The sequence below is a fragment of the Ixodes scapularis genome, unplaced genomic scaffold (assembly GCF_016920785.2).
Source record: "Ixodes scapularis isolate PalLabHiFi unplaced genomic scaffold, ASM1692078v2 PGA_scaffold1__304_contigs__length_218370807, whole genome shotgun sequence".
NCBI lineage: Eukaryota > Metazoa > Arthropoda > Arachnida > Ixodida > Ixodidae > Ixodes > Ixodes scapularis.
The window spans coordinates 191,488,928-191,503,073 of record NW_024609846.1 but is presented as its reverse complement, the minus strand read 5'-3'; the positions used below and the strand labels follow the sequence as shown (position 1 = coordinate 191,503,073).

The following is a 14,146-nucleotide window of genomic DNA, read 5'->3' as shown; positions in this document are numbered from 1 at the left end:
TTTAATTAAATTGTTATTTTTGTTATGTCAAGCCGTTTTTGTTATTACATAAATTAGGAGCGCAACCGGGACATTTTCTCCCGTGAATGACGATCGGGTGCTTGGACTCCGAAGCAGCTCTTTCGGCGTCCATTTGATGTTCTCGGAGTCGGTCGTTGAGGCATCGCCCCGTTTGCCCGATGTACCTGGTCCCGCGGGACAGGGGGATCGCGTACACTTCCTTCGCCTCCTCTCCTTCCGCCAAGATTTCTCTTTCCGGTACTCCCACGGAGCGGGCGGGTTTTGAGGTTGAAGCCGAAAATAAAGTTCGCTCTTTCCACTTTTTTTTTGCGTTTCCTCCTCTCCTGCCCTCCTTTCCTCCCTTCACCGCCCCCCCCACGAGGGGCCAACACGGAGAATGGATGAGGAGATGCCTCCGTTAATCCGGCATAACCCGCCGTAGAGGGGGCGTGCTGCTTGACTAAAGATTATCTCGCTGCACAAAAAAAGAAAAAACGTCGCGGGCAGCGATTTAATGCGCTTTGCCGGATGCGTAACGCTTCGTCCGCCTTGAACAAGCTGGTATGCATTGGGCTAACATTTTTCGAAGCGCGGCAGGTTTAGTGTAGGTCCTATCATAATGGTCCTGCAAGACTTCCCTGTCCGCCACAAGCTAGCCAATAATTCAAGGACATAACGACGGCAGCGTATTCAAACAGTGTAAAATAAAATTTATATTATATTTATAAGAACACCATCGTCTTCACTGCTTGGCTTTCAAATTTTTAGCGCCGCAAATAATTGTAATGAAAATATTTTTATGATTGAAGACCCCTCGTCGTGCATCGAACCCAAAATTACGCTTACGTGAAACATGATTCGGCGCGGAAGCACCTCGAGTCACCGTAATTTTTTTTTTTTTTTTTAACGTGGCTTTTGCTTTTTAATTTAACTGAGGTACCACTGGCAGAACACGAATCGCATACTTGGAAGGTATGAGAACTCATATAGCTGGTTGAGTGAATGCAATACTATCGCATTCGTTGAAGCTCGATTTGTTGAATCGAACTTCAACAAATCACACGCACCCATTCTCCCTATTTCTGTTTACCCAGTCATAGTCGTTCCCTCACGATGCAATACGAGTACAAGTAACGGCAGTTTATGCAATGTTGACGATACACAGCCGTGATCGCACGGTTTTTAGAAGCGCTATAGAACGAGCACAAGCGTCGAATTTCGGTACTCTGATTGATTTCTGTCTTCCCGCCGTGACACCACACGAGAAAAGCGATTTCGTTCTGTCTGTGAAACTAGGAGCCAAGAAATCAAGATATAATCCCGTAATAAAACAACGCGAATTGGATCTCTGCAGCCAATACCCAACCGTTCGCGAGGTGACTGGGCAAAAGCATATATTACCTCCGTGCCTTTACCCTCTGCGCACCGCCAGAGAGAGTCATACAAACTCCTGTGCGCTATTATCAACACGATTGCGTTTGCAAGCCGGTAGTTTGACTCGGCTGGGATTCGTCCTTTCCGACTTCCATAGCTCTCTATGAAACCAGAAAGGTAGATACTTTTCTCCATTGGGTTGATTTGCCCGGGGCCTCCAGTTATTTACGGCCGAAATCACACTAGAGGCGCTTGAGCAATGTTCACTCTGGTCGACACACGTGCTCCTTAAAAATGCCTGTCGTCAACTCTTTCCCAAAAGATACTTGAAGAGCCAATCTTAGAGACCGACGGATAACGAGGCCTTAGACCTCAAAGAAATTATAACACAAATTTGGCGTCGTCATTCCCAAACTGGTTGCGGACGAAATCCAGAGTTGGTAATAGTAACATAAGATACGTACGGCAGAATTCCCTGCCATAAATAAAATTATTTGGCTAACGCCAATGTAACGCGAAGTAGGTGCAAAGAGTTTTGCGATAGAAAGCGTAAACCGAAAAAAAGGAAAAAAAAAAAGAAAGAAAGAAAGATTGAAGAAAAGGAGAAATTAGAAAAAAAAATCTCTGGTGACTTGGCCAAAAAAAATTCTGTTCATGTGATTTTTCTTGTCACGTGACCAAACAAAAAAAAAACGAAAAAAAAAATAACACGAGAAAAAAAAAAAAATCCCCTGCCCGGTTTCGAAGCCAGGCCCTCTTGATCGTGAAACTAGCGCGCTAACCGTTGCGCCAACATAACTTTTTTTTTTCTTACTTTATTGCAAGTTGCGCCAACATAACTCTGCCTGTAATGCTCACGCATTCCCATATCATAGGCGAAAGCTTAGGTGCCTTGGCAGTTTTTCATGCATGTGTTATTTTTATTTGTGGCAAGAGTTCACGTCCAGAATGCTTTTAGAGTTTTCGACCAAAACGAGTTTTCTTCATCCGAGTCACCTTCTAGAACCAGTAGACCGCACTGGGTCGTCCGGCTAATCAAGAGAGCTATTTTCAAAATCTCTGGCGTGCCCGTCCTCGGATCCGAGGTCGCCGTTTGACAAGCTTAACTTTCTTCCACCTTTTAGCCCGAACCCCCACGGCAGCTTTGTTCCGTGCCCACTCCCTCTCGAGCGGATGGCTCGCCCCGAGGCTAATCCCATTCTCTAAACCTCTTTTCATCCAACGCTTGACCTTTCCCTCCCCGTCCCCCAGCTTCGGGAGACAAGGTTCTTCTCTGCAGAACGCCCGTTTGTACAGCGGCCTTTAAAGTTCCAACATTGTCCTGTCTTTATCGTCCCTTTTGTGTCTCCACTTTTTAATGTTTAAAAAGTATCAAGACGCTAAAATAGTACAATTTCCGGGATTTCATTTTCATCCCCCAAGTGTGATGCGGGAACCGCGCCATAGAGCCACGGTTGTTTCCGCACTTTATTATCGCTAGGATTTGACAGTGCTCAATCACAATGCAAGACACGCACAGAGCCACGTTCGCTTTAGCAATGCGCCGCCTAACGGGGTGTCCAAACAGGACACGACTCCGACAAATCGTGAAAATTGAAGCGGGCTTGAAGCGGGCGCGTCCGCTTCAATTTTCACGATTTGTAGGATTCGTGCGTTTTGTAGTGTCCTGTTTGGACACCCCTTAATAATGATATATCTTGTTGAGACGTGCGCACATCCGTCTTGCGCAGTGTTAGCTCAATGGCAGCACTTTCTGTAAAGGCGGAATCACACCGGGGATAGCAGTCGCGCGATCCAACTAAATCGCATCGCAAAAAAAAAAAAGAAAAAAGTAATTAGTTGGTCAATTTGGCGCGCGCGATGAGCGAGTCCGATACCTTCGTTGGCGAGTCGCGTCTCAAAAACTCCCGCTCCGAACGCCGCTGGTTGGCTCGGCCTCTCCGCGACTAGAGTGCATCGCAAAACGTCGGGTCAGCAAGCGACTGCTCAAAACCCGTCACTTTTTGCCCGCGATGGTCGCTTTTGCGATGAAAGTTATGGCGCGACTAGATCGCATCGCCGGTGTGAACGCGCCATAATGTCGAACCAGTCTCACGGCGCGTCCCGATATTGGCTTGCGTACCTACGCGCGAGTAAAACATCTGGCACAATTTGCGTTTGCAAAGCCTGCTCCAGCCGCGTCAAAACATTCAGCCAACCTTTGGACTGCAGAAATCAAAAGACAACCAAAATAAGATAAAGTTGCCAGCCGAATAAAACTTGATTTCTATTTAATTAAGATGGAGACCACCCGCGTACATCAAATACCTCATCAGCCGAACTCCAAGGCAGTAAGCCTAGTTCTGGCACTTGTTTGGCACTTGTTTGGCACCTTTGGCCCGTCGCTGCCAGATCACAGCCAAACTATCGGGAAGCGAAGCCTAACTTGGGCACTCGCTTGGCGACTTGGGCCCAAAGATGCCAGATCTCAACCGAACTACAAGGTAGTAAGCCTAACTCTTGCACATTTGTGGCGATTTTGGCCCGAATGTGCTAGGTGACAGCCGAATTGTCAAAAAGTGAAGCGTAACTTTGGCATTAGTTTGGCAATTTTGGCCCGAAAATGCCAAAGCTCTGCCGAACTACAAGGTAGTAAGCCTAACTCTGGCACATCTGTGGCGATTTTGGCCCGAATGTGCCTGGTGACAGCCGAACTGTCAAAAAGTGAAGCCTAACTTTGGCATTAGTTTGGCGATTTTGGCCCAAAAATGCCAAAGCTCTGCCGAACTACGAGGTAGTAAGCCTTACTCTGGCACATCTGTGGCGATTTTGGCCCGAATGTGCCAGGTGATAGCCGAACTATCAAAAAGTGAAGCCTAACTTTGGCATTAGTTTGGCGATTTTGGCCCAAAAATGCCAAAGATCTGCCGAACTAACGGGCAGTAAGCCTAAATCTGGCATTTGTTAGGCGATTTAGGCCCGAAGATGCCAGATGATAACCGAACTACCCGGCAGCGAAGCCTAAGTTTGGCACTTGTTTGGCGAATTAGGGCCAAGATACCCGGACTGTTGCCAAGGGAGGTCAGGTTTGGCACTACTTTGGCTTCTTCGGGCTTTTTAATGCCCTAAACTGCCAGACGCAAGCCAAGTTTTGGCCCAGAACTCGGTGCTGCCTGGGGTGCGTCGAACACTAAACATCTTCACACCTTTATAGGTGTAAATGGCCTGTCCCATAACTAACACCTTTATAGGTGAAGCGATACACATTGGAAAAAATGTGTAAATCTTTTAACCTTAAAATATTCTGTGATTTTTCTAACACGTTTACTAAAAGGTGCGATACTGCAGTACATCATTTTATAAAGGTGTAAAACCACACTAAACCTTCTCATAAAGGTGTAATGACCACAGTAAATTTTCTGTTAGGTTGTACAAAGTGGCCCAGGTCCCAATAAAATGACTAAACAAATAAGCGACGCCAACGAGTTCCCGAAGCGGCACGGTGATACTTCGCCAATGTCGTGGCAATGTGGGCCGTAGCCCGGCTCCAGTATCGGCCGAATGTGCAGTTTTGCACCACCTCTCGGCATGTGGCAGATATTGGTGTACCGCTAGTATCGGCGGGATATCGTGCTAGTACTGCCCAGATCGGACTGTCGGCCAGGTATCGGTCAGATGTCGCATAGGCCGGCATCTTCTCTCTATCGGCCGGATGTCGCCTGTGCACGTGCTTTGTATCGGCGATATAGACAGTATTGGTTTCTTACGGTTACACAGCGCAGCTCGCAAGCGTACATGAACAAACGGAATTTTTTCCAAGGTCTCACAAAAATGTTAAGTAACCCACTATCATGACACAGAGCTTGCTCTCGGCACATTTACATACCTGTTACTTTCCTGTGGAACTGAAAGGAAATTCTTAAGTAGAATCAGACTGTTTTCATGCCGAAAAAAAGTTAATAAATTGTAGGCAAAGGACCGTAGAGATGAGAGAGTTCTAGTAGATCGTTCCGATGACTTCGGCAACGATACTCAATACTCCACCACCGCCTTTGCGCATACATTGTATAGTTATCGGGGTATCGAAGGTATCGGAACAATATACTAAAACATTCTATTGAGACGGAAGTAGGACTGCTCTCAGAATCATGCTTGCCGTGTGCTTACCATTAAACAGCGATATAATCGAATCCGTGATAGATGCATAATCTAACTTGGGCGTTACAGAGCAAAGCAAACACAAAGTCGACAAAACAGGTCTCCCTCAACATGGGTCTCGCTGACGCCGATGAGCCGTTCTTTGTCGAAGCGCGTTCAATAAACAGCACAATATTTCTATGGACCCTGACGAAGAAATTGGCCATTACCAAAAAGTTAACATGGAAGTATTCCGGCCGTTCACGACGAAAAACCAAGGCCGCGACTGCAACGCACGGAAATCAGACCACTACGGTGTTTTCGTAGATCGTTTTCACCGTCTCGCAACGCTCTGCGCAACCCGCTATGATACCCGGAACTCTGCATTCAAGGACATCGGCACGCAGGCGCAGTAGTGGCTTCTTCGTTTCGGAGGGCTTAGCGGGAAGGAAACGCGATCTACGAAAACTCTCTTCTGAAGAGCGTATTTCGGAAAACACGGACATACATGGCCTCCTGTCCAGCACCACTACTTGCCATACAGAAAAGACTATGGCCTCAGTGAGCCCATCAGCGCGTCAAAGCGTGTCACGTGACAAATTTTCGTCCAAGCGTTTCTGTCGTACTAAGAGCGGTTACGTGGTTCGTTACACCCCTCTGATTTGCTAGAAGCTGTTGCGCTTGTTCACAGCCGCACGAAGACACAAAAGAAGGTGGGGCAACAAGCCTTCACGGGCTAAAAGAAGGCAGATTCTATTTTGCTTTTTTTTTTCTACCTCGGTATTGAGGTGGTCAGGAAATGCCAATATCTTGGCAAAATGAACGATTGAAACGCCACACACCCCACAATCATCGAGAAATGGCGCTGGCTACGTTATGTCTGGATGGCGTCGGCGCGACCCATCTCGCGCTTACAAAAAGTTGTTACGCTTTTTTGTTGAAAAGCTGCTGAAAAAAGTCAATAGAGGATATAGAATGTCAACAGCTTTTTTCTTCACTTTCTTTTGAATATTGACCCACTTTTTTGATGAAAGTCAACAGACTTCTCGTGATGCTCTTCTGTTGAAAAGCTGTTAAAAAAAGTTATCAGAGGATATAAAATGTCAACAGCTTTTCATCTGACTTCCTCTAGCTTTTCTCTTGACTTTCTTTAGAATATTAGCCTACCTTGTAATAAGAAAGTCCAGAGACTTTCTGTCGCCTCCAAGATGCTTTTTCGGCAGCCTTCCAACTGAAAAGATACAAATGATTAAAAATAAAAAAAAAATTTTTTACAGCTTAGCTATTCATTCAACAATGTTTTAGAAGCTTACTATGGCTTTCCACTCCTCCAAATTAGTTCCAGCAAAATAAGTAAAAAAAAAAAACGCGAATTTTGTTAGTAGATGGTTTCCCTGTGGTATTTAAGTCACTACTACTACATCCCACATTTACACATTAGAAACGAACAGAAACACGAAGCACTGAACACCTCAATTATTTTTATTTATTTGCACCGAACGCCTGAATCACAATCCCAATGACTGCCGCAGAGCCTTATATAGCCTACATATTGAAGGAAACCATTTGGCCGGTGACCCCTCAGCACTTATTAAGGTTCCAAGTATTTGAAATTCTCATCGGGAGACTGTCAAATTAAAAACAGTCTTTCGAAGTTCGTGCACGATATCTCTTACTGAAAAGCATTGGTACTACTAATAATGATTCGGCGAAGACGCTAAAACGACATCCACAAAAACGGCTTCAATAAAAAATATTATTACTCAGGACGAAGCGAGTCAAGGCAGGTTCTCCACTTTAAAATAGTTTTTTTTTTTGCAAGTTGACTATTCAATATGGTCATTAAAGTCACTATTGTCACTTACACCGTCAGAACGGCAGGGCATGCCTTTCGAACGCCTGACCTCCAGCTCACGCCCCATGCCTTCCGTCGTGCTTTGACTGTACGCGCGCGCTCGAAGTGCACGAACGCGGAAGCGCTGTCAAGGGTAGTAGGCTCGCGCTGGAGGCGGGACAACTGAAGCTGCTTCCCGTTCTCACCTTGTCGGAGACTTTTGAAAAACTTAGCGACTTTTGACATCTTGTCGAGGTGTACAATGTTCAATAAAAAGTCGACAGAAAGTCTGTAGCTTTTCTATTGACACTGGCTACAGAGAGTCAACAGAAAATTTCCAACACGAAGTAAACAGAACGTCAGCAGTCATTTTGATGACACTGTCAACTGAAAGTCAGGAGAAAAAAATCTGCATAACGTTAATAGAAAGTCAACACCTTTTCTTTTGACTCAGACTGAAGAAAATCATCACAAAAGTTTCAACGCAAAGTCAACAAACGTTTTGTTGACCATGTCAACAGAAAGTCAACACCTTTTCTTTTGACTCAGGCTGAAGAAAATCATTAGAAAAGTTTTAACACAACGCCAACAAACTTTCTGTTAACCATGTCAACAGAAAGTCAAAATCAAAAGGAAGTAATCCGAGTTAACAAGAAGTCAACACGTTTTGAATAAAAAGTAAAAAATCATTGTTATAGGGGCGCACTTCACAAATATCGGCTGGATCAAAATGGCATCGGGAAAATCTTACCGACATGACGCTAATATCGGCGCAACACTGTGTGCTGCTTTGGGATACACACCTGTTTTCTGGTAGAAAAGATGTCTAATGTGTGAAGATCTTTTCCAGGTGAGGGATCCGCCAGTGGCAGTCACGACAGAGGGGAGCCGGCTGTGTGAACGACGTCTTGCGCTGAGGAGCGTGGCATATTTGCCACGAAAACGCTGCCGTGAAAGTTTTGTGGGGTGCTGAAGGTTTAATTTATGTGATCGTTGAACCATAAGCACAGCCAAGGAACGCTATTAAATGTGATATAGCATTGATATATTATATACGTGTCAATCTGATACCAGAATAACAACCTATGGTTAACAGATAAAAAGAGAAATAAGAATTCATGAATATATTCGATGGTGTTGTCAATACAGATTTTTTACACGGTCGACGTGAAAGGTGTAATGAAAAAGGCTTACACCATTTTCCCACGTTTTGGCTGCCTGCAGGGTGTAGAAAAGGTGTAGGAAGGATGTTAATGACCATTTTACCCTTGTTACACCTATTAATACTAAAAAAGCTAGTAAATTGATGCAAGGGGGTATAACAAGTGTTTTTTTTTTTTCGAAAATAATACTTTTTACACGGCTATAGGTGTGAAAATTTTTAGTGTTAATTGTGCGTGAACGCGATGCTGATGCCCAACGACTTCGCCGTGATGTGGCGCAGCTACTGTTATGACTGCGGATTAACACGGCTGCTCAATTTTCGGCATATCGGTAGTTCAGCCCCATGTTGCGGTTAATGAAACTGTTCAAATTGCGAGCTGAAGACCTACTTTTCCTGAAAGATTTTTGAATATATTAGGAGCTGGGGAAAGTCAGCCATCTGCGTTAGGTCCTTCTTTGGAGCTCTTTTTGTTCACGTTAGGCCCATCGAAACGCACGGCTAAAGAGGCTACGCACCTTATCTCGCCACTCCGCCGTCTTCTTCCGCATCAGAGCCGTGTCCCGCATGATAGAGTCCATCTGCTATGGTCATCGTCACCGTGGTAGCGAGCTAGGTGTCTTCTACATAGAAGAATGCGCGAACCCAGCGTCTGAAGCCAGTAACCGGAGACGCCATCTTCCGGGTGTTGTCTGCTGACGTCAACGTGTCAGTGGTAGCCAAAGTCGGACGCGCCACTGTGGAGGTCGACGCTGAGAGCGGAATGCGGTCGCCTGGCGAACCCTTAGCGGTTCCGACGAGGCTTGGTGCACGCTCGGGCATGACATTATATTAAAGTTACGCCGAAAGAAACGAGGGGTGATTGCGCGCAGCACGGTCGACTTGAGCCTATCTTGGAACCGAAGCTAGCGTTGCCGCCTTGAGAGCAGACGGCATTCGGAAATTGACACGTTTGTGGCTGACTTCAGACGCCGCGTGTGTCTCTACACCGAGTAAGTGTTTTAAAATGCCTATCTGGAGCATCGAAACGCAAGCAGGGCACAGAAATGAAAAGGTAACATAGACAACGAGCGTGGTGCGAGCGATGACGAGGCAGCCATTCGCACGCCGTCATTAGTTGAGGTCGGGGGAAAACAAAACCATGGATGCTCGTTCGGGGGGTGACTTTAATGTGCCGAAAGAGATGGTGGTGTGGCGACATCAAGTGCGTACTTCGGCTTTTCCATTTCCACCGTACTTTTCATTGGGCGGAACGTGAACAAGAAAAAGGTTCGAGATAAAGACTTAATGCGGTTGACTGATGTTTTCTAGTACCTTATATTTTACAAACCTTAAACGAAAATTATAAATTCTGGGTCCTCCGATGCCTGGTATCTTTCCCCTGGAACATTGGACTGAAGTATCTAACTGCTAAACTTCTTAAATCAGTGTTCGTGCGTGTGCGTTTCCTAAATCTTTCTCTCCTTACCGTTCAAAATGTTCCTTCTCATCTTTCCAATATTTTTGTGATTCTCTTCTTCAGGAGGTAGGAAACCAGCGCTTCGACACGTGCTTCTTTTTTATATTACATTTTGGAAGAATCGGATTTCTGAGCATGCACGCTAGAAACTCAATGATTTGTGTCAATATATTTGGTTTTTGTCTTGCAGTTTATGCTTCTGAAATCCCTAATTTATTAAGGTATTGCTAAACATGATATTGGTTTTCAAGAATTTGAGCATTCTGACACTAAACTAGGGCACTGCACTGGCCCGGGCCAGCCCAATGGCCTGTGACTGGCCCGGCACGTGGGTGGGGCTCGGGCCGGGTAGTACGCTCTTTCTCGGGCCCGGGCCGAGTTCGGGCTTGAAGAAAACATTGTTTAGGGCCGTGCCTGAGCGGTCGTGTGCCACAAATTTTAAATTGTTGATAAAAAAACTGTGCTCGTTGATCTTTTAGCTTCAATGTAAACAAGCAAGCCAAGTGCAAAATCACTACGGCGGGCCGTACAAAAAAAAAAAAAGAAACAAAAAAAGTATTGCATTTGGAAAACTTTGAAGTGTGTAAAAGAAAACGCATGGACTCCACCAGCATAGTGGGAGAGTGCGCGCTTTATGCTTAGAAAGTTCTTGTGTTAAAACCCGCTAACGTTTTCGGGCTCATGTTCATAATCTGCCGGACTCGGGCCTGGCTCAGGCTCATATTTTTAAGAAAATTACCGAGCTCCGGCCGAGCCCGGGCCTTGCTTCTACCGGGCTGGGTCTGACCGGGCCTGGAAATTCAATATTGTGTCGGGCTCGGGCATGGCCCGGGCGGTGTATCTAGCGGGCTGGGTCGGGCCGGGCATAAAAATTCCGGCCCGTGCAGTGCTTTACACTAAACTGCCAAATAAGTACCAGAGTCAGGTTTCACTACTTCGTTTTTCGGTTGACGCCTAGCTCCTTTGGGCCAGTGTGCCCTAAGAAATGGCAGATATAGGCCCGACATCTGACTGCTCTCTTTTCACCTTTCAACTTTTAGCCTGCATTCTTATACAAGTGCCTAAATTAGCCTTTATGGCGGCTTTTTCGGTTGATACGCGGCATCTATATCTTTTCTCTGGCACTTTGGTGATTACGTGGCGAATCAGGGAAGAGCCTTAGGAAAGTTTAAGAAAACAACTTTGGCACCAACTGACGCCTTGGAGCAGTTAGGCCCACAGGACTGCACAATTATCGCCACGTTAGGCGCGGTCCTAGTTTAAAGAGTGACCCGCTTATTCACTTCAGTCCGTAATACCGCGTTTTCTTTTGCAGGGACACTGCCGAACAAAACTCTTTTATGTACTTTTGGGACTCACTTAAACACGTCTACAGCGCCGCCCAAGGAAGGCCTCTGTGACATCATTTTCTGGGACTACTTCTACGACTCTGGGAGGGGCACCTTTCACGACACCAGCTCGGTCGGGTTGCAGTGGTTTCTGGAATTCGTCCGGAACGACAGTGGAACCACCCAATTCGGAATAGGAATTGACCACGGGTATTATTCTGACTTGACGTGCATACCAGAGACATTCGTGGCTGTAGGTTTTTAGCCAGCAGAGGTCTAACCCGTTGTTTTTAAGAAAAAGGAAAATCGGTATTAGCCTACGTTGAAACGATGTGTTTTGAAAGGTCTCTTCGTCAACGAAATTGAACACCAAAGGACAAAGGAACTATTTATTTAACATGAAACTTTCTTTCAATAGGTGTTCCGTATTTCGTGAAGCCACTTTTCATAAAGCCGTGACCTGTAACATCCCATAATGCAACGTGCTCAGCGTTTCTTTATGGGTCATCGCAAAACTTACACACCAATTCAGATTTCAGTTTCTCGAGTTCTGGTGTTTAAAATGGTCAGTATCAGCTCTCTTTTTGAGATCAAGCAATATAATAGTACAGGGACAACGAAGAAAATTTTATGGGCGATAACTTTCCCAACTGACAGCCTTATAAAGCTCTCAGCTTTCACCGGCTTGTGACACTAATCCGGCGCTGAGAGGAGTATTCATACGAGAGATGAATTCCGGGGTTTCTCCTCGGCATACGCATCACGGTACAAAAGCGCCCGGCTCTTTCGATGCGGCGTGTTGACGCTAGCTCCGTGGCGGAGGAAGAAAACTATGCTTTGAGGGTGCAACCAATTTCGGTTTGGCTGCGGATAAGTCTGTTTTTCACGATAGTTGGTCGTTAAACGCTTTTGTGTCCAGTGTGGAAAACGCTAGATTTGTCTGCGGTGGTGTAAAGGCTGAAAACCGCTGACCTTGACTGCCAACACTAGCATCTCTTCCTCCGCGCGGACCCTGTCGGTCTAAAAAACGGTTAAAGGCCTGACCACACTAGCGGCAACGGCGCCGCCGTCCGGCATTTGGTCTCGGTTTTACGAGCGTTATAGTCAGGTGACAGCACTGACTCCTGCGTTCTTGAGGACGCGGGCCGAGCCTCCGCCGGATTTCCCGCTCTTTCCTCCTCTGCTCTTTGTCAGATTCTTCCATTTCGGCTGTTATCTTTTCGCATATATCAGCATCCAAACCGTACTCGCTGCCTACATGGTAGCTGTCCATAATCATCTGGTGGTCAACATGTATGTGACCATTCTAGCCTGCGTGTTGATCTTTCGGCAAGCCGCGCTCTGAAGGGAAGGAGCCGCAGGTTTCGGGTCCGGCCGAGTTGATGCTACCGAAACCCCGAGAGTAAGGTCAGTGCTTTTCTGCCCCGGTTGCGCGCCAGAGATGAAGGCTACTTTCAGGAGTGTCACCGAGGTCAATACAACAACCGTCACAACGCCCGCGATATGCGACGAGTGCCACGGAGAAACTCACCTGTTATTCCGAATCATCTTCGATAATTTCCCAGTGGTTGTTCTTAGCGTCCTTATCTAGGTAGTCCGGCTGCGTATAAATTGTCATAAAAAACGAAAGACGTTTACGATCCCCTGTAACGCCGAATTAGAGCGCAGCTCTTGAGGAGGAGGAGGGGAAGGTACGGAGGGGACGCTATGTCCCTCATCCTCTTCTGCTCGCCTCCCATTTAGGGGAAATTTTTCCGCTAAAATTAACGAGAAATGTTTTCAGCTAAATTTAGCGGAGAAATTTACCCATAATGTACCACGCTGTTACGCCGACGCCGGCGCCGAGGGCGAGGGCGACGCCGCTCAATCCAGAGACGGGCACCTAACAGCTGCGCTCTTAAACGGGAAACAGTGGCAGTGTTTCAAGGAACAGCTCCGTCGGGAAAAGCATTGGGGGAAGTTTGCATAGCAGACGAAACGAAACTACGCCACGCTCCATCGCAACGTGAAAGCCGCGCGAAGAAGCGGCTCGCACTTTGCCATGGCATCGCAACGTCACTCTTTACGCCTCCTCCCATTGGCTTCTTTCTCCTGCGGCAGGAAACGGCGAGCCCTCAAGCGTGCACGGGCAGGTAGAGTTCCTGTATAGGCTCCCTACAGCATATACAGGAACGCTACGGGCAGGTTGCCTTGACTGCGCCGAGCGGCGATCCGCTGAGGGCGAAAACTATTTTTGGCCTTCAGCCCGCGGAGGCCAGCGGCGTGCAGCAAGCCTCGGCGACGCTAGTGAGTTCAGGCCTTTAGTCAGGTGCTCCCGAACCGTTTGAGACTGACAATTTCATTATTGGGGTCGTCACTCCCTTTTAAGCTAATAAAGAAAACATTCGCGTGGTGCACAAATAATGCGCGAGCGCATTTCGTAGTGGCAAATCAATCTCTAAATTTCATATAAAATCCGGTGTTAGAGCCCGAACCGACTTCCTCAGTTTCGAAAAAGAGCATAAATATATATAAAATATATCTATTTTACTTACACCGGGTGTTTCAATGAAGGTTTTCAAAAATCATTAAACTATGGTGATTGAGCAAAAAAGGAACACTTTTCGGATGAATCTGCCAGCCCCGACGGACGTCAAAGAGTGTAATAAGTTCAATTAGCTAGACATGTTATATTTAAAATTTTAATCAATAAAAATAAGTATAGGGTTTTATTTACGAAGTTGCGAAGCATCATGAAATACTCTTAAATCAACTCATTTTAGAAATATTAAGAGAAGGGTAACGTTTTTATGGCTGTCCCCAAACAAAATCCCTTTGGAAGAGTTTTTAGGTTTATGCTCCTCAGCTTTGAGCCCTCGGTCCTGCCCCCTGAC

The 14,146-nt window shown here is 46.2% G+C and overlaps 1 protein-coding gene across 1 annotated transcript in view; it reads left to right on the top strand.

The window, feature by feature from the left end:
* The window catches only part of LOC115332883, a 40,721-nt gene that overhangs the window by 18,791 nt on the left and 7,784 nt on the right, over positions 1–14,146 (top strand). Inside the window, exon 2 of the mRNA XM_042290431.1 lies at positions 11,261–11,483. Coding sequence (XP_042146365.1) covers positions 11,261–11,483 — 223 coding nt within the window. The remainder of the gene's footprint in view (positions 1–11,260; positions 11,484–14,146) is intronic.